Source organism: Anomalospiza imberbis, chromosome 15 (genome assembly GCF_031753505.1).
Source record: "Anomalospiza imberbis isolate Cuckoo-Finch-1a 21T00152 chromosome 15, ASM3175350v1, whole genome shotgun sequence".
Taxonomy (NCBI): domain Eukaryota; kingdom Metazoa; phylum Chordata; class Aves; order Passeriformes; family Viduidae; genus Anomalospiza; species Anomalospiza imberbis.
Window position 1 is genome coordinate 10,897,626 of NC_089695.1, and position 19,552 is coordinate 10,917,177.

Here is a 19,552-nt window from a genome sequence, read left to right on the forward strand (position 1 = left end):
TGAAGAAAACATGTACAAATAGATTAGAAATCACAGTCCATTAACTTCATGATCTGCTTTATAAGGTAGTGTATTTTGCAATCAGGCATATATATATGGAAAGCATGATGTGGGAATGTATTTTTTGTTAAAATGTGCTTTTCTGCTTGGAGAAGGTGATGTAGGTATTTTTTTTTTTCCTAGATGGTATCCTAATTGTGTTAAATTTGATCCAGCCGTACTTAGTTTCTTTAAGAAATCTTGAGTTGCTGAACTCAGAGAATAGAATGAGTTGTGGACTATGCAAAGGGAGTGAAAATATTTGTCTTGTTCCATGGGAGATACAAGAAACATACAAAAATCAGAAAGCCAGAAGAGCTCTCATGCCAGGAGAACACGGGAAAGGAAGGAGCCCCTTAGAAGAGGAACGAGCTGTGTATGACCAACTCTCTCAAGGCACTTCAGAAGAAATAGCTGATTTCAGCGGCCTTTCCTGATGCTGGATTTGTTTAAGACTCTTGGATCTCCAATTACATGAATTTCTGCATGTAGAGCCACAGAGAGCACACAGGCACTGACCCTTCCCTGAGAGCTACCTCCAGACTCACTAGGGCTGGGAAGACGTGGATGCAGCAGAGAGAACTGCTAGTGCAAATACAGGTCAAAATGCAATTTTACATTTTTTACTGTAAATGTTAGTCATCACATTTTTTGTATTCTGTATTGATTTTATATGTAAAATAGCCTATGCCCAATAAAACAGATGCAGTGAAGTAAGGTAACCCTCTCCAGCTACTCATAGTGTAAGAAGTCATACTTTCCTGTAACCTTTATTAGAAAACACATTTTTTTTTCTGCAGACACAGTCAATATTTTGGTCCAAAGCTATTAAAAAAAGGGTAAAACGTACATTTGCCAGAGTTGTCTGGGGGTGGTGGGTACAGGGGACAAGGTGCAGAGTGGTTGTTTGACCTAAAATGTCCTGACCTGCTGTTAAAGTGTACCCTAACACTGATGGTCAGGTGGTTGATTTCTGCCCTGAGCCATTTCTCCTTCTTGTGCACTCAGAATACTTATTTTGGCCATCATAAAACTGCACACCTTTCTACCATGTTTCACTCGAGTGACTCCAAAATGACTCCTCATGGCTGTGTGTGGGGCTCATGCCGATGCTCCTGGACTGAAAGTCTGAACTGAAAGTCCAGCAAGCCTCCACTGCACCCTGGGCTGCAGAACAAAGTCAACATTTCAACCAATGTGCAACTAACCAGGAAGATGCACAAGTGCTTTACTGACTGGTCATGTTGTAGTTAATTGGAGGAATCACCCACTGCAGTTTACAATGCCTTCAACAGAGATGGGTCCTGTGTTTTCTGTATAGTTAAGATGGGAGATGCTTAGGAAATAGAACATCTCTGGGGAGTAAGAAAGAAGTTAGAGCAGGCCTGCTGTTAGGAATTGGTTTCTTGGACACATCTGAAAGTAATTTAACTTTTTGAAAGAGAAACAGCTTACTGCCCTTTTGTTTCTCTGAGGACAACTGCAAATCATCTAATACGCAGCATTTTCTATGGTTAAAAAAATGAAAATAAAACAATGACCTCTCTTAGCTAGTGGTGCAGAGCCCTTTGGGGGAGCAGAGCATGAACCTTCCTGCATAACCACTGGACTCAACCTGAGCTCTGAGCAGAGCTCTGTGCTGACACAGCAAAACATTTATGATGCCCAGAGTGCCAGTGGCCCTGCTCTGCAGGACTGCCTGTTTGTTTGAGGAAAGCTTTTCAAATCCCAGCTGGGAATGGCACTCAGGGCTGCAGCAGCACAGGCATGAAGGGAACCAAACTGGGCCATAGGTACTGAGAGAAACTTTGAGCATCTGTTACCAGAGTTTGAGCATCTAAAAAAAGTTTGAAAGCATCTAACTTTGAGCATCTGTTACCATAAAGGGACTGGCATCCCCTGCATGACCTCCCATGATTTACACTCCTTATCTAAAGTCATTTTAACTGGGAAGAAGGTGGCACAACACATTGGCATCCTTCCCTAAATGCCAGAGTGAAACCTCTCATCCCTGCTCTGCTGCCTTGTGTCTTTCCTTTCCCTGGAGGGGTTTGCTCCTTGGGACAGGGCTTGGCCGCAGCAGGAACACACACAAACCATGCAAGACAGAGCAGATACTGTACCAAAGGGCAGGGCAGGCTCACCCCATCCAGGCCTGGCAAACCTGGGTCCCTTTTGCTGCCTGCAATGCTATGATCTCCCTGTTTGGAAAAATAACTGCTTGTTGAGAATGATAAAGGACACAGGAGTTACACAGACAGACACCCATGTTTCAGCACAGGGGAAGGATGATGGTCTGGAGCTTCACAGCTCCATTTCTGATGACACAGCGAGTCAGCAGAGTGGTTTTATGGTAGGGAATTCACATGACATGCAGAGTCTGTCATCTGGGAAAGATCCTCTGTACACAAATCAGATATTCACATCTGTGAAAGTGCAGCTAAAGAGACAAATGTAAATCACCCAACATGTTGAGAGAGGAAAAAATTAATTGTAGCTCACATTCAATCTCCAGGAAAAATAAAGCATATGGACTAAAGGAGCTTATTGCTGGTGTAGTGGAGCTACACAACAGCCTTGTCTGCCATGGCTGCGCTCAGAGAGGGAAGAAAAGTCACACGTTCAGAGAAGAAATGGGTTTTTGAATGGCACAACTGGCACTCTTAATTAGGTGCCTCCGGACTAAGTTCTAAACAGCTACGTTTAAGCAGTTTTAGTTCCACATTTGATACTTCTCATCCTGCAGCTTCAAAGCACTTCAGGGAAAGGATCTCTCTGGTTTTAGTCATTATATGAGAAACAGTAGTGAAAAGGAGGTAAATTTTACCAGGTCTAATAACTTCTTATAAACCACTCTAGATTTTTTTTTTTTTGTGGGCTCTATCTAATGAATGAGAGGTTCTGGAAGTGGACTTGGGAGCTCCAGCTTCCCCAGGCTCAAACACCCAGGAGGTTTCCTGGAAAGCCCACTGGGCTATGTGCTGCACAGCGGTGGCCTGGGGTGCGTCTGGGAAGGGAAAGCTCTGAGCCACAGGCAGAGAAACCAGGGGAGGTCTCTTCTCCCAGAGGCACTTCTGGGCAGCTCATACATCACTTATGCTTGGCAGAACTGTGATGCTATCAACCCCAACATGCTTTCCCTGGCTCATCCCTCGCTCGGTTTGCAGGAATGAAGGGAAGGGATGGAGCTGGCCCTGTTTTCAGATCACCTCCCATCCCCTGCACCCAGTTACTCCCTGATTTCACACATGCTCAGAAGCCAGGCCGGCAGCTTCACACTATCTCCTGAAGAGCTCTACTGAGGTCCATTGTTCCTGACTACAATAAGAAGGTCTTTACACAAAGATGCTTTATTTTTACTGCTGTGGCTTGTTCCCATCTGGCCAGTGAGGAGCCCTTACAGCGAGCAGTGAACTTCCAGCAGTGCAGATAAACCATTAAGAAAAGTGAGAAAACAATAACCATCTGCTCTGATTTACTGCAAAAGAGAGAACTCCCAAATCCTCCCTGCTTTTCCCTGGCTGCAAAGCTGTGTCTCCTTTTCAGCCCCCAGCCTGTGCTTCGGATGAGTGAAATGAAAGACGTACCACGGGACAAGGCTGATCCAGTCCAGGGGGGCCTGGTTCCCCCTTCTGTCCTTTGGCCCCTTTTCTCCCCGGGATTCCTCGTTCACCCTGTCAGCACAACAGGAAGATATCAGGGGCAAGGGGAAAAAATACCTTTGCTTCATGTCCCACAGCACTTGCAGAGTCCCAGTTCTCACCCAGAGTAAGGACACTTGCAGTAGTGTGACCTCAGCTGAGCAGTGAAATCACTGTGAAAATCTTCAGTAAAGCTGGGTGGAAATATTGTAATAAATACTTTTATAGCAGATTGACTAAATGAGCAGTTTCTGCTGGAACCCAGGTTGGTATCTGACAGCAAGTGGGAGCAGCAGCTTCCAGCTACTGCCCTGTGCTCAGCTGGGCTCCTGGCTCCACCTGGGTACCTCTTAGTTTAAAGGTCCCTGTAGCAAAACCTTTGACTTGGATCCATTGCCAAGGACTATAAACCAAGACCAGTGATTTCTGTGCAACCTGGAGCTGTCAGGCTGCTCCATTTCCCCACAACGGTCAGGCTGGGCTGGGGTGGGGGCAGGCTTGCAAAAGCCCTTCCAAGTGGGTAGGAATTAACTGCCTGTCCTGCCCTGTGCTGGGAATTTGCAAATCCTTGGGCTGCACAGAAGGCCTTTCAGCAGTGGCTCCCAGGGCAAGCAGCACTGCCTGCCAAAAAGAGCAGCCTGTCCTGCCCCACAAGCATCAATACAGCCATTACCCACTCACCTTCTCGCCTCTTTCACTTCTCTCTCCTTTCTCTCCTCTGAGACCAGGGAAACCCTGTCACCACAGTTTTTAGGTAGGAAAAAAGGAAAAAAAAAAAAGAAAAGATTTTGTAAATTTAGTGTGTGAATGGCTCAGTTCAACATGAGCCAACTCCAGCCACCAGCCTGTCCTGCCACAGTGAAGAATGACATTTTCTTCCTGTTGACTTGATATGTCAGCAATTTCTTGGGAAAATGGAGTGCTTCACCACACCCCAGTAACATTACAGCTATTAGAAATTTTCATGTCACTGAACCGAATACAAATATTCTCAGTTGGAAAGGGAAGCCCTGGCAGCACCTTCAGGTGAGCAGTTCCACTGTGCAGCCCAGCAATGGGCCTGAATTCAGCCCTTTCCTAAAGCCATCACTCCATGGCCATTGTGTTTAAGGGGGAGCAGTGTACACAGTGTTAGCTACATATTTTCCCAGCAATCTCAAGTTACGTGTGTGTTACTTGTATTTCTACCACGGATAATTAATGGTTTCCATACTCACATCCAATCCTGGCTCCCCTGGCTTTCCCTGCAGAGGTAAAAATACAAATTAAGATGTGCTGTGTTGAGTTTGGTGTTGCAGACAAACTTAGATCCAGTTGGTTTAACGTGGTAATGAGGGCATGGGCTCATCCAGGAGCCTCTGGGATTGGAGGCTGCTCCTTTGCCACCCACCAGGGTAGTGCTGGTCCAGCTCTGCAGTTCTGGCTGGACTCCCCCCAGCAGGATTTTACAGCTCCTATTTTAGGATTGCACCCCAATGTCCCTGCTCCTCCCCCACAGCTGTGATTACCTTTTCTCCTTTGGTACCAGGTAAACCAATGAGCCCTGGAGCACCTGGGAGACCCTTAAATTAAAAAGAAACAAAGCATTGGGATTGTTTCCTGTGAGACAAGTTTCTGTCAACAGCCAGAAATGAGATATGGGAAAACAACTCACAGCAGGTCCGGTGTCACCTTGGTCCCCCTTCTCACCACTGTCACCTTTCTCTCCCTTTGCACCATCCAAACCCTGAAGAAATGAAGTGGATCAGCCAAGGAGCCCTGGCAGCTCTGCCCAGGGCAGCCCCCCATGCACCCACCACCTCCTACCCCTTCCCTGGGGTGCTCACACCCACACTGCTCTTGATGTTATGCTCTTGACCACACCACATAAGAAAATAGCTGAAAATACAGGTTTTAAGCATTTTGGTTTGGAAACCCTGGCTCTCACCAGCCCTCAGGACTCTCTGCTGGAGGAGGGGTTTGGATTGTAAATGCTTGGAAGGAAAAATGGCTTGTTTTCCAAAATGCCAACTGCTGAACAGCGTAACCAAGGGATGTGTTGTGACAACAGTGACAAAAAACTCAGTCTCCAGAGCTGACAGGCCTTTGTGAGCCTGTAAATAATGCACTAGCAGCTGGGAAACTGGGTGACATTTAATTTATTGACTTACTTTAGGCCCCTGGATTCCTGGAGGACCCTGTGGGAAAGAGAGTGGTGCATTTGAAAAAAATCCCAGAATTTAAAAACATACCCTAAACTTTCCTTCCCAAACCATTTCTTGCTCAAATGACAGGCTGACAATGGTCAAATACTTATTTTCAAGGCAGGTGGCAGTTTATTTTGTTCTCCAATATCAAATCAGGGGGCAGGGGAACTGAAAAGGAGCATTCTGTGTAACACAGGACAATGAAGCTCTGCAACACAAGCTTTGGGGAGTGAGAGCCCTCAGAAGTTTTGCTGAAGAAAGTGACAGGAAGCTCTGGGGGTGGCATTGTGCCAACACAGCCCTCCACACCTGGGCAGGGCTGGGATACCTCCCAGGCTGTGAATACCACCTGAAATGCCACCAGCTTTTGAAGCATGGTCTCTCGAGGTGAATCTTGGACCCAGCAGAGGCATCCCAGCCTTCCCAATGTCCTTGACAGCTCCTTTTGGAGCACTGTAGGCACCAAACCCCTTTGATGTCTCCTTCAAAAATGCTCTGTGTGTTCATCACCACCTGCATCCTCTCCCAGTGCAGCTGATGGCAGAAAACTTCGTGACTTGGGTGAATTTAGGGGAATATAGACACTGTCATGGTGGGGAACAGATTTCCCATCCCACAAGATTTTAACTTTTCGCCCAGGGAACAACTTGGATTTTTGGAAAATGAGCCATAAACTCTGAAATTCTCTCCTAAATTGGGTGTTTTAATTTCTCCAAATACAGATCAGACTTTAGCACTTCCCTGATTTTTTCCCCCAGATTCAAGACAGCCCACAATGATTAAACAGAACAAACCACCCTTGTCCTTTAGCACATACAATAACAAATCTGCAGGAATCACTTCCAGAGTCCTACCATAGGGCCAGGTAATCCAGGGGGTCCAGGCTCAGGTATGATCTGCAGAAGGAATTAAACAGCACATTAACAAGGCTGTCAGGAGTGGAAACCTCACAAAGCCCAGAATCATGATTTCATGCCCAATTAATTACAACAGCAGCATCCAAAATCTCAACCACCAATACAAAATCTAAAGTAACTTCGTAGTGCTAAGTGTGTGAACTGCTCTTCCCTAAGGAATAAACCCCATTTAGACACTTGCAGAAAACAGCTGGGTTTTGCTGATGGACATGGGACTGGTGGGTGTATCCTGCACCCCCAACTTTGCCTGATCCTGTGTCATGAAAGAGCCTTTATGTTGCCAAGATCTTACATGATTATTCTGCAGACATGGTGACCCGGTGTCTCCTTTTTCTCCTTTGTCTCCTTTTGGCCCTTCTGCTCCCTGAAAGATAAAAATGTAACACTGATGTGGTGCATCTTCCAGGAAAGCAAAAATGAGACAAAAATAGGTTTGTCTCCCTCTAAACACCAGCCTTGGCTCAAGCCATGCTCATGGTCATCTCCAAGGGATTTTGAAGAAATATTTTCTCTCTCCTTAATACATTCTAAATAAGCTGATTAGAAATGGAAATTCAAAGCTCCGACATCCACCAGCTTCATAGTAAGGTGGTGTGGAGAGGTCATTGCTTAAATCAGCCAACCCAGCCCCATTCTGAGCATTTGCAGAAATCAGCGTATTAAAGAATCAAGAGCAGAGGGACAGGGACAGACAAAGGGACGTACCGGGGGACCTGCTGAGCCCATTTCTCCTGTTTCTCCTTTCTGCCCCATGGTCCCCATGCTGCCCTGGTCACCCTTTGCTCCTTTGGGACCCTGCAAGTTGAGAGAATACAACATGTTTAGGAGAAATCTTAAAACAACCCCCTACAACAGCCACTTCTGCCTTTCTGCTGTTCCTCTCTGCATCGCGAGCTCATGAGAACATGTTTTAACATTCAACCTCACAGATGCCAATTTTGAGGGTGCAGCAGAATTTGGCTGGGCTGCAGGAGGGACTGCAGCCATTTAGGGTTGGGAAGGTTTACAAAAAGATTTGAGACAGCATCTGATGAACTGCTTGTGAAAGGAGCCCCTTTAGCTCGGCAGACACGGCCATGAGCAGCATGGGCACGCTCAGAGCAGAGCAGGGGCTGCAGGCAGAGGGCCATCAATTCAGGGAGTCACAGCTGCCCCTACACAGCAGAGCTCACTCCTGGCATGCTGGATTTGCTTTTCAGACACACAGGAAACTTCCTTTTCATTTGGCTCCTGGCAAGGCCTCGCTCGATCCAGCCGTGCCTCACTCACCTTTTCACCATCCATTCCAGGTGGACCTGGCAAGCCCAGCTCTCCCTGGAGGGAGACAAAGAAAGGGGAGCCCATGGTAAATTAAATTAAGGATTCATCCTGGGAAAGCATTGTGCAAGGAAATGAGTTATTCACACGCAACTTTTTTGGTTATGGGCTTGCCACTGCCAGGCTTAGGACCAAGGAGGTGTCAGTGACCCACCAGCATCACCAGCTGATGAATATTGGCACGGAGAACTCAAAACACACCAAAATCCTGTTCCATCCTATTATTTCAAGAGATACTTTTCTACAAATTACATTATTCTTTCTAAGAAACAGCTGGGTGCAGGTTACAGATTATTGCTTGTGAAGCAGGAGGACAGCAGGGCCTGGGACACAGTGCTGGGACAGTAAACAGCCCACAGGGAGGGTGGGAATGAGGGTGGCTCAGCACAGCCATGGGACTGCCAGCCCCTCTCACTTCTGCCTCCTGCCACAGACAAATGGGGCAGTCTCAGAGGAGCTGGCATTTTGTCTGTCAGGTGTGGAACTGGGGCTGGACTTGTATCTGGGACAGCATCCTCTGGAAGAAGGCCAGAGACAGGTCAACAAAATTTTGGCTTTTATGTGAAAGCCACCATTTTTTCAGCCAGAGAAAGGGCTAAATAGCAGACACAGCCTCGAACTCCTCTGCAGGCACCTTCAACTGCCTTATTTTGGCTTGGGAGACTCTTCATGGAGAGCTACTAACGACCATGTTGCTTGGCAGAGGTCAGGCTCACCTTGGGACCTGGAGTGCCCTGGGGGCCCGGTGGCCCTGGGGGACCTGGTGGACCCTGAAACAGAGCAAACAAAACAGCCTTGATGACAACTAGCATGGACATGGCACGCTGTCCTCGTGCTGTGGGGATGAGCAGCTCCCAGCCACGATCTGCCAGAGACACTCGGGTGGGTGGGATTGCCTGAGCACCGAGATGAGCTCAGCTGACACAGAGTGCCCGAGGTGCCTCTGCCACGGGGCTGTTCATGCAGAACAGAACACAGTGGGGGCGAGCCAGGTGTACAGCTGCAAAGACATGGGCTAAGAGGCAAAATGCCTTTAGTTGGAGGTGGGACGCCAATCTGATGGGTTTTTTTTGCATCCTGCCTGCTCCAGCCAGCCAGCCTGGGAAGAAGCATCATGCTGAAAACAGTGTCAGCCAGCCAGGGAGGTGCAATAAAAGAGGGGAAAAAAAAGAGTTTGTGTGAGCACTAACAACAGGAAAACCGTGCACACTTAAAAAGTTGTTTTTCCTGGGCGCTGCTGGATGCAAAGACCACAAACCACCTTGAGATGAACAAATATTTTCCAACTTGCAAATTATTTCAAGCAGCAAAATTTGTGGTCTTGCTTAGATGAAAGCCAAACCAGTATCATATCCTGGAGCACCTTTCTCCACGGCTGCACACTCAAATGCTGTTACACTTAGTCACACTGGAAGCCTTTCCAGAGCCTTGTCCGTGAGACAGGTCAGTGCACAAACACTCCAAACAACGAATAAGCAGGAAAACAGCAAAGTTAGCGAGGTTCAGTGATGTGCCCCTCAGCAGTCTCTGCATGCAGAACAAGGGACAGGGTCTGGGTCCAGCAGATGAAGCCTCCAGACATTTGATGGAGCCTCTCCAACCACTGCACTCCACTCCCAAAGCTGCGTGCCATGCGGACATCTGGCAAACGGAAATTACCAGAACTTTGTGTATCCCTGCAGCCTGTTATAAAACAATTAGGATGGTTCTCAAATATGTCTGTAATTAAGTATTTATTCTATTCAGCTTATTTCATCCTAATGAAAAGGTCAGGGCACTGTTCAGTTGGGCAGGTTAAGGCTCGGGTGCCATTCCCCTTCCTCCCACATCCCAACTGCTGCCATCGAGCTCTGCCACCACTTTTGCTGCTACAGGCTAAATATCCTCAGCCCCCAGATGCAATCTGCTCTTTCTTCCCTTCCAACCAGCTCTGTGCCAAGACAGAAACCTCAGGAGGAGACACAGGGCAAGGGTGGACACACTGTCACAATGTCACCGTGGCAGAGCTTGGCAGATTTCAGTGCTTTCCCACGAGCCTTGGTGCAGGGCTTACCTTGAGCGCATCCAGGATTCGGCCGTCGTAGTCGATGACGACGGTGTCTCCCTGCTCCCCTTTCAGCCCAGGGGGACCCTGCAGGCAGGGATGAATCCTATTTAATCCTACAGCATGGAGAGGTGGCTGGTATGAAAGCAAAACCTGACACGCAGCATTTGGGGGTTATCACCTTACAAACACCGTGGATTTAACCAGTCTTTAGTCTGACAGCTGGAACTGTCAAACCTCAAAAGGCCATCAATTTGTGTAATGGAGAAGAGCATAAAAATCCTCACTTGATTGCCCCTATTCCCAGCTTCCCTCTTGCAGAAAAAAGGGTCACAGAATGGTCATGAGTATAAGAAAATTGGACTTGACTGATTTCCCATGCCAGCACTTAGTACCTGTGCTATCATTTGTTTAAATATGCACCATCTCTATTTTCTGACACTGAACAGATCCTGAAGAAATTCATCCACACACTGAGCAGAAAGAGGTGGTGGGGAACAGCTAAGGTTGAGAAAAATACACAGCTCCAAAATGAAATCCTGAATATCCATACCCGGGGTCCAATGGAGCCAATTCCTCCCTTCTCTCCAGGTTCACCCTGAAAATCCAAAATCACATTTTTTTCAATGAGACCAAGGAAAACATAAAATATTTATCTTAAAAATACTGTATCCACACAAGAAGATATGCTTTAGCTTAAGAAAAACTAAGACAACAACAAGGGACTGCTTTTCCTAGCAGAAAATAGATTTGACCTGAGAGCGAATATATTTAGCAAAAAACAATGTTGGTGTAACAACAAGAGAAGTAAGAGGAGGTCTCGTTGCAGGGGGAGTGGAGGGGCCAGCTCGGGGCTGAGCTCCCTGTATGGCCTGTGCTGCCCTCCAGCTCCTCTCCCTGCTCCGAGTGTGCCGAGCTCCATCACTTTGTGCTGGTTCCACATGGCTCCCTTTGCTTCAGGCTGAGTTTTGCATGTGGAAAGTTTCAGCTGAGATGTTTAAAGCATTTTCAAGGGGGAGTTTAAGGAAAAGTTCAGTGCCAAACTGTTCCTTTTTTCTTCCTCTTTTTTATTTTTCCCCCCCTCCCTTTCTTTTCATTTTTTTTTTTTAATTGGAGGGTTTTAAAAAGTCATAGTACCCTTACAGTAATGACCTGAAATTCTGTTCAGGATTCAAAAGATGTCCCATTTGTCACATCCATGTTGATCCCCTTGCTGACCAAATTAAAGCTCTCCAAAAAGTAAAAAATGGTAAAAATGTATAGAGAGAAACCTAAATTCAATCAGCACTGCTCCTATGGTTCTAGAAAAAGTTTACTAAGGTTCACCATAGCCCTCATTCTTCCTCACACACTGTCTTGCCCAATAAAGGATCACGACTCTTTGATACACAAAATATTAGTGCATCCAGATCCTAATGAACACAAAGCAGCTGAGGGGGTAAATAACAGCCCACAGACGCTGTCCAGGTCTCCTCAGCACCACCCAACAAACCCAGGCTGTCTAATTGTATCTCTCAGCAGCTTTGGAGGTCAGGAGGACAGGACAGCTCACAAGTGCTTGCAGCTCTGAAGCAATTCCACAACCATCAATAACATGGGATCAAAATGTGATCAGAATTCTACAGTTTTTGAGGAAAAAGGCAATTCAGTGGAAAATGTGCAAGTAGATGACTTACAAGCTCTTATACTGATCTCTGCTTGAACCCAGCTTTCATCAAATCACCAGGAAAAGTTCAAACACTCTTAATCTCACTCCTTTTGTGTCAGTTTTGGCAGTTTATGAGGCTTTTAGAAGGTAAAGGCCCAAAACACCTCCTCAGCTGGAAGCCTGTGCCTCAGCAGCGCTGTGCCCAGAGTTCCAGCTTTTCCTTACCTTTAGTCCTGGGAAGCCATCCGTGCCGTTGTCTCCCTTGGGACCCACGCTTCCTTTCTCTCCCTGAAAACAAAGCCATTTAGACAAATGCTGCACAGGGAAGATGGAGAAAAGATTTCTTCAGGTTATCATTTTCTTGATTTATCTTCATTTTACATACGCGAGGGAGCAGAGCTCCGCTTTCAGCTGTGAAACACATCACCTTGCCCAGGTGCAAATGGGGAGTTTTTGAGATAAAAGCGAAGCTTTCAGAATCAGCAGTTTGGCTGCGGGTGGTGTGTTCAGCCATGAAGCTGCATAGCCCAAAACCACAGCATAGAATAATAAATTCACAGTGTTTTGTGTTGGAAGGGGTCTTGAAGGTCATCCAGTTCCACCCCCTGTCATGGGCAGGGACGCCTTCCACTGTCCCAGGTTGCTCCAAGCCCTGTCCAGCCTGACCATGGACACTTCCTGGGATGGGGCAGTCACAGCTGCTCTGGGCAGCCTGTGCCAGGGTCTCACCACCCTCACAGTTTTTTGATCTTTTTCCACACCAGAGGAGAAATGTTTCTCATCCTGCCCCAGCTGTGATATAGTGCCAAAACCCAGACAGCAAAAGATGCTGCCCAACACATGCGTTAGATGGACACAGAGCAGAACATACCTTAGGGCCCACAAGTCCTGGTTCCCCGGGGATCCCATCATCACCCTGATGGAACAAAATACAAAAAGTGAAATACACAGACCTTGTACACACTTAGTAGGTTCCAACACATCATTTTACCTCACTGAGTGCTGCACAGACCCAAAACCCACTCAGGTTTGCAGGCAACCAGGGGAGAGCTGCAGCAAGGAGCACAGGAGGCTCCAGCATGGTCCCCTGCTCCCACCCAGCCCTGCCTCTGCCTCCCCTGCTCCTGGGAAGGTGGATGGGCATCTTCCAGAATTTGCTTACAGCAGGCCCTGGCAAAGGTCTTCTCCCACCTTCAAGAGAAACTAAACATTAAATTCTTTAAGGCTTTTGGGGTCCCAAAGACATCCTGTAGCTGCCACCATCCTCATGGACTTCATCACAAGTCACCTACACCCTCTGCCCGGAGGAGGTTTTCTGGTTTCGCTTGTGCTTTGTTGTTCTCCTGGAGTAAAACCACTCCATGGGTGCTGGTGAGGTTAGTTTTACCAGCCAGTTATGAAATGCTTAAGCCAAATTCTGGCCTGAAAAACACCCATGGCCACCCCTGTTTTGGGCTAAATCAGTAGGAGGGGAAGGCTGGGCCCTGTCAGTGCTCTGACTTCACTTAAAGGCAGTGATTTATCCACTTCTTGATGGCACCACGATGTGGAGAGCTTGGAGGTGTGAATCTCTCACAATCTTCAATGCCACACCCAAGCAGCATTCCTGGCCCTCAAGAGGACATTTCCCATGGGACTGCAGTGCTGCTTGGTGATGGCCACCCCAGGAATTCCAAACCATTCCCTGGGCAGAGAACATCCTCCAGGCACCTCTTGGTTCATTGAATTATTGCGGAGAAAGGGCTCGAGACTGCTTTGCTTGGCATTTGCTGTTTTATTCTTTGTCTGTTGGGCAGATGTGGCTGCAGCTTCTGGTTTGCTTGTGGAAATGAAAGCCAGGCTGCAGGCACAGCCATGCCCAGCCCCAGGATCCTGTGGGAGGGAAACTGAGGGAACACAGGGAAGGGTTGGTGTGGATAGCCATGACCACAGCTTCTACACCAGTCTCTGGCAATGGTTTCCCTAGCCAAGCACAGAGCAAAGCAAAGGAAAAAAAATTAAAAAAAAAAAAAATCACCATTTTACCTTTTTCCCCTGGACACCAGGCTCACCCTTCAACAGCAACATCAACAGAAGAGAAAAAAATTTAGGTACATGACAGAAAATAAGGCAAATTATGTGGATAATAAAAAATTAATTGTAAAATTAAAATACTTGGCTTGTGCTGACCATATTTATCTCCCCCAAATGCAAGAAAGCACATTGCCCCAGCACAGCAGATTGCAGCCTCCTGCAGCTCCTGCCAGCCCCATTTCCAGTTTTGAGCATGGGCAGTGGTGTGATATTGAGGAAGCGACACATTCAGACACCCCCAGTCAATGCCTTGGAATTTTATATCTGATATATCTCAATGGGTTCAAGTCCACTGCAAAACGCTTATTTTCATCCCCACCCCTCTTATGCAGCATTATTTCAAGAATTCATGTTATAATTTGACAGATTATTACCCACCTTTGGTCCTGGAGGTCCTCTGGCACCCTGTTGAATATAAGAGTGATCAGTTTAGTTGTTTGAAAACATAGTAAAACAGGATAAAAGCATTTCTAAGAGTATTTTAGTTCCAAGAAAAAAAAATTACATAGATGTCAACTTCTCATCTTCCCTTACAAATAGAGCTGTATTTGTTCTCTGCTCCCAGTAAATAATATCATTTTATGGTTCATGAATTTTATGTATAATAAACACCTTTTTATCCAATGTAAACCGTAGTAATTTGGAGTTACAATGCCAGGTGCCTTCAGAGGAGCAAGAGTCAGGATACTGGAGCACCACATCCCTCCAGAAGAGCCAAAGAGACACAAAAACTGGCCTCTTTTCTCCCCAGGCACAGGTAGCCCTGGACAAACATCCATTTTAGGGCACTTCTAATTCCATGAGGGTTTTTTGTCCTCCCGAAGCAATGACACAAACCCCCTTACTGCAGTGAGCTGAAGGGTGATGTACAGCGGGGGTGAGGGGCACACACACAGGTGCTTCTGGGCAATACTGACCATGACTCCATCCTCTCCTGGCTCGCCTTTGAAACCCTGCAAAAAATAAAAAGACCAACACTGAAACTATTACCCCTCATTCTCCAAAATGATCAGTGATAATTAGAATGTTCCACTGTCTTATGCTTTTGCCTATTTTTTTACTAAATAAACTGCCAGTGGTCTTCAGATTTGCAACAGGTTGTCCAAAAGGTATGAACTGGGGAGGAGATCTCCTGGCTCTGTGAGTTACAACCAGCACCTGCAAATACACGCCCCAGGTCCAGCTCTTTGCTCCAAAATGTGAGATGGAAGGTCCCCTCCTGCTCCCTTGCCCCACACCCCAAGGCTTTGCTCCATGAGCAGCCTCTGGAGCCCAGCTGTGGCTCAGGCTGGGGACTCAGTGGCTGTGGTGGCAGCACTGGGGAAGGGGACACCCTTCACCCTGCTGCCCCTCGTGGGGTGGGAACTGCCTGGTACGTGCTCGCTGCGCATCTCCCGTCCTTACAGGGGAGCCTGGAGGTCCTCTTGGGCCATCCTTTCCCGTGTCACCAGGAGGCCCCCGGGCACCTGGGGGTCCTGGCGGACCAGGGGGGCCCATGGCTCCATCTCGACCTTGATCACCCTGGAAGAAGTTCACACAGACATGGTGAGACGAAGCAGGGGTGGTCTCAGGGTGTCCACAACACATGCACTGCATCCCTGGGCCACAGCACCCTGGCCTCTGCTGTCCCAGGGAAATTTAACTGCACCTTCCAACTGTTTAACTTCCACCTTTCCCAATGGCAGCTGGGAAAGATGAAAGTGAGCTTGCCAATTCATGCCATTTGGGTCTGGTTCCTCAACCAGGATTGTGCTCGACAACGAGATTTAATCTGCTTAAGCCCTGACCCAGTGATTGCCTGCATGGAATCCACCAACCCAACAGCACACAGAGCAGCCCAGGCTCACAACATGCTGGCAGGGAGCATGCACACACTGCCACAGCTCAGTGCACCACGCCAGAAAACCACACCAAAAAGTGGCACTGCTTAAATTCATCCTCTACGGACAGCCACGGTCACACATGAACCTCCCGAGCCACTCGCTCCCTGCGGATTTTGGGTGCAGAGAACTGGCTGTGTCCCTGTGGGTCTGGCGGGTGCCATTCCCAAGGGGAGCATCCTGTGGGGCTCCAGGCTGGGAATCAGCTCCTGGCCCCCCACCAGCCAGCCCAGCCCAGCCCCAGGGCCCGGCCCGGCCCTTCCATGCGGCTGCACAATGGGAAAGGCGGCCTCGTAAATCTTTTAGCAACATCTGGGAGAGTCACCACCAGGCAGTCAGAGGGCTGGGTTTAATATGCGGTCCACCCTCAAATCAGGGACAAGTGTGGGATTTTTCAGAAGTCCTTAAGTGACTTAGCAGCACAAGTCCCATGGCCTTTCAACAAGATCTGGGCTCCTAAATCACTTGCATCCTTTTTTAAAGGCCAATTGCAAATGCTGAACACTGCAACCAATTATGTCAAGTTGAGTCTCCCATTGAATTTTTCATAGTTACAATGTCCCATTTAGAGTTCAAGGATTTAGATTACTCTAGTTTTGATGCATTTTATTTTACAATACCAACACTGTTTAGATCAAATTTACAAGACTTTGCCTCTTGATTCCCAAATCTCAAAAAGAACCAAATGTTAAAATCTATTAGTTTTATGCCCCTTTACTTTGGCAATGTCTACCCCCTAAATTCCAATGGGATTTCAGTTAAAATTCCCAACAAGTATCTCTAAACACAGCCATGGTTGTGGCAATTTAAAATAGCAACAGTCAGCCAGAAAGAGAAAGCAAAAGCAGCTCAATCACAGCAAGCCAGTGGCAGCAGATTTGGTGTCTACCTTGAGCACTCGCCGGCTAAAGACAAGCTGATCATTAGCCAGGAATCCATGATTGAGGTGGGGAAAAACCATCTATATCCAGGGAAAGGGGGAGGCAGAAGAAGAACGAGCAGCAGTTTAAGATGAAAGCACAGCAGAAGAGTGAGTTTTAAAGGCTGCAGCAATATATAACTTTTTTTATTTAATAACTAGTTGATACATTAGAAAGTAATAGTCCAGGTAGCCAAAACTGGGGTTTAAGGTTCTGGGTACACTGGATCTTTGTAAGAGGACACAGACTGAGGGAAACAAGTATTTTTTCACTAGTTTACTGCACAATAGGACATTCAAAGCAGCTGGGGCAAAGATTCCCCTACTGCAGAATAAAGAGTATTATTCCAGTAAACCCCATAGGGGATGATATATCCCAGCATTTCCCTGAGACCAAATACTGTATTTGTTTTCAGAGGCTCAAATGAATACTGATGTATTCCCAGCCTGCAAATTGCAGATAAATCTCCCAGATTTATACGATGCAAAACAATGTATTTAGACTGTATCAGTAGTCATTGCTATTGTGTTTTAGCCTTTCCACTCATCTGTCTAGGGAGAAGCAGGAAGACATTTCCTTTCTCACGACACCACGTGCATCTCCCTTTCCCCCATCCACCCATCCATAGGAGAATCAAGAGTGTGGAGTGAAGCCACAAGAAGCCCTGTGGGAACACACAGCAAAGCCTCCAGGAGGGGTTTTGGAGGTTTCTGGGGAACAAACCTATTTTCCAAATTGCCAAAGAGCTTTTAAACCTTGCACACCAATAACAGATAACCCCAAACCTCAGTTTTGGGGAAATAATGCACTGGCAAGGCCACCTCCTGCCCAGCCTCCCAGTACAGATGTTTTAACACCATCATGTCAAGAAGAGAGGGAAAAAGTAAAGTCAGAAAGAACGAATCAACCCCAGAAAATCAGCCCCTACCAAGAATTTTTTTCAAGATGTAGAGAGGGGCTTTAAGCTCAACATTCAGTTAAACACAGCTACTTTTGGGAAGAACAGCACTGAAATACTGAGAAATTAAAATTAATGAGGACACAGAACCCTTGCACATGGCCAGGTCTTCCAAATACTACAGAAACCACAAAAAGACTCTACTGAGAGCAAAGGGTTTTGTGGTAGACAGAAGGGACACAGTTCTGTGGCACATTATGTGCATAAAGTACAAAAGAACATAAAGTGGGATTTTCATAAAACCCCACAGAGCAAAACAGGAACTGAATTTTTTTCTTGTCGCTCAGACTGGTGAGCATCATCCAAATAAGCACATTCCAAGCCCAGTCCTATCTGTTTTAATGGAAAATAATAATTTGCATTTGCTCCGTGGCCAAATGCACCATATCCCACTAAATCCAGCCATCACCTGTTTAATTTTAAACAGCTCCTGTTATAGATGGGCCCATGAGAGGTGAACAGCCCTGAGGGATATGGAACAGAGAGACACCATCCCTGGTTCAGGAAACATCCAGGCTGTAGAGAGCCAGGCTCCAGGAGAGGTGTTAAGTGTGATGGAGTAACATATTCCTGCTCCACAATTCCCAGAGCATCAGGTTGCAAGCACTGGGCTAACAGGCCATTGGGTCTGATCCCATCAAGCAATGCAATATTGAAGCACAGAAACCTTGAACACTGATAATCTCCAGGTTTAGAGTCCTCAGTGTAGCCATTTCAAACATAACACTCCAAAGTCAGCAAATAATAAAAGTATCCATAGGTGTCTGTTGACTGTCACAGAAAGCTCTGCAGGATGCTTCCTGTGCTGAGTTTTTATCTGCAGTATGAGCTTGGCCAGCAGTTATAATTTTGCAGAAAACAAGGGAGCAAAAGCTCCTTTTGTGTCTGCACTGAGCTGCAGAGCTGGCTCAGCCACGCCAGTGTTTGCCCCCAGCAGCTCCAGATACAGGAGATGCTGGAGCCATCTCCATCAGCACTGGCCACGGGCAGGCATGTGCCACGTGGGCCACTGCAGACAGAGCAGTTCTCTCACCAGCTGAAGCTGATTTTCCCCTCTGGAGAGCAAAGCTGGTGCTGCTGCCACAGGCACTGGCCCAGATGTGCAGGGATTCCTCAGCCCCATCATTTGTCTAAACATTTCATCTGTCAGTACGAACAAGATCACCCGGCTGAGTTCATAAATCCAGAGCAGCTGGCCCAGTGCCAGCTCAGGGAGCAAGTCAGGCTTATAAAACCAGTCTTTTCCAGGGGTGCAGCAATGTATTTGATCGTGAGAGAGAAGCACAGGCACGAATATCAGGGCACAGCTGTCCCAACCTTGGCATCATCCTGCTTCAACTCTCTCTATCCTCCCAAGAGCAGAGGGGACCTGTTATTGATTTCTCCCTGTAAATACACTTCCATGCATTCTGTCAGTACATTTGGGCACATTTACTCCCCACCCTGAGCAGGTGAAGCTGCACAGCATCCTTCCTCATGCTGCTTACAACAAGGAGCATTCAGTGATGAAGACAACCCAAGGTGATCTCCTTCCTCAGCTTTCCAAAATCACCCTCCAGCATCTCCTACCAGGCACACTCCAACATGCAATAATCTCTGGTTTTGTCCATGCTGCTGGCAGGTGATTATTACAGAAAGAGAAGCAGTGCAGACATGGGCAGAGTCAGTAGCTAATCCCTAATTGCCATCACCTCACTCCCACCACAGACAGTCCCTCCAAAGCCACCCCAAGGATTATTCTCTTTCAATCCATCATTGCTAATGACAGTGTTTCAGTGCTCACTGACACACTCTATCCTCATTCCACAGCCCATGGACATGACCATTTACAAGGAAGAGGGCACTGCATACATTTCTAGTTATTTATCTTCCCATTGATGCAGTGAGTTGCATTGACACATCTTTCAAAATCAGCTAAACAAAGCCACC

General features: G+C 47.1%; 1 protein-coding gene across 1 annotated transcript in view; it reads right to left on the reverse strand.

Annotated features, from left to right (window-relative positions):
* Positions 1-19,552, reverse strand: part of COL23A1 (collagen type XXIII alpha 1 chain) — a 178,211-nt gene that overhangs the window by 3,764 nt on the left and 154,895 nt on the right. The window contains exons 9-28 of the mRNA XM_068205849.1: positions 16,635-16,706; positions 15,270-15,386; positions 14,783-14,818; positions 14,244-14,270; positions 13,818-13,844; positions 12,664-12,708; positions 12,018-12,080; positions 10,698-10,742; positions 10,154-10,231; positions 8,817-8,870; positions 8,053-8,097; positions 7,489-7,578; positions 7,076-7,147; positions 6,721-6,762; positions 5,831-5,857; positions 5,335-5,406; positions 5,189-5,242; positions 4,898-4,924; positions 4,362-4,415; positions 3,627-3,713 (exon numbers count right to left, since the gene is read on the reverse strand). Coding sequence (XP_068061950.1) covers positions 3,627-3,713; positions 4,362-4,415; positions 4,898-4,924; positions 5,189-5,242; positions 5,335-5,406; positions 5,831-5,857; positions 6,721-6,762; positions 7,076-7,147; positions 7,489-7,578; positions 8,053-8,097; positions 8,817-8,870; positions 10,154-10,231; positions 10,698-10,742; positions 12,018-12,080; positions 12,664-12,708; positions 13,818-13,844; positions 14,244-14,270; positions 14,783-14,818; positions 15,270-15,386; positions 16,635-16,706 — 1,134 coding nt within the window. The remainder of the gene's footprint in view (positions 1-3,626; positions 3,714-4,361; positions 4,416-4,897; positions 4,925-5,188; positions 5,243-5,334; positions 5,407-5,830; positions 5,858-6,720; positions 6,763-7,075; positions 7,148-7,488; positions 7,579-8,052; positions 8,098-8,816; positions 8,871-10,153; positions 10,232-10,697; positions 10,743-12,017; positions 12,081-12,663; positions 12,709-13,817; positions 13,845-14,243; positions 14,271-14,782; positions 14,819-15,269; positions 15,387-16,634; positions 16,707-19,552) is intronic.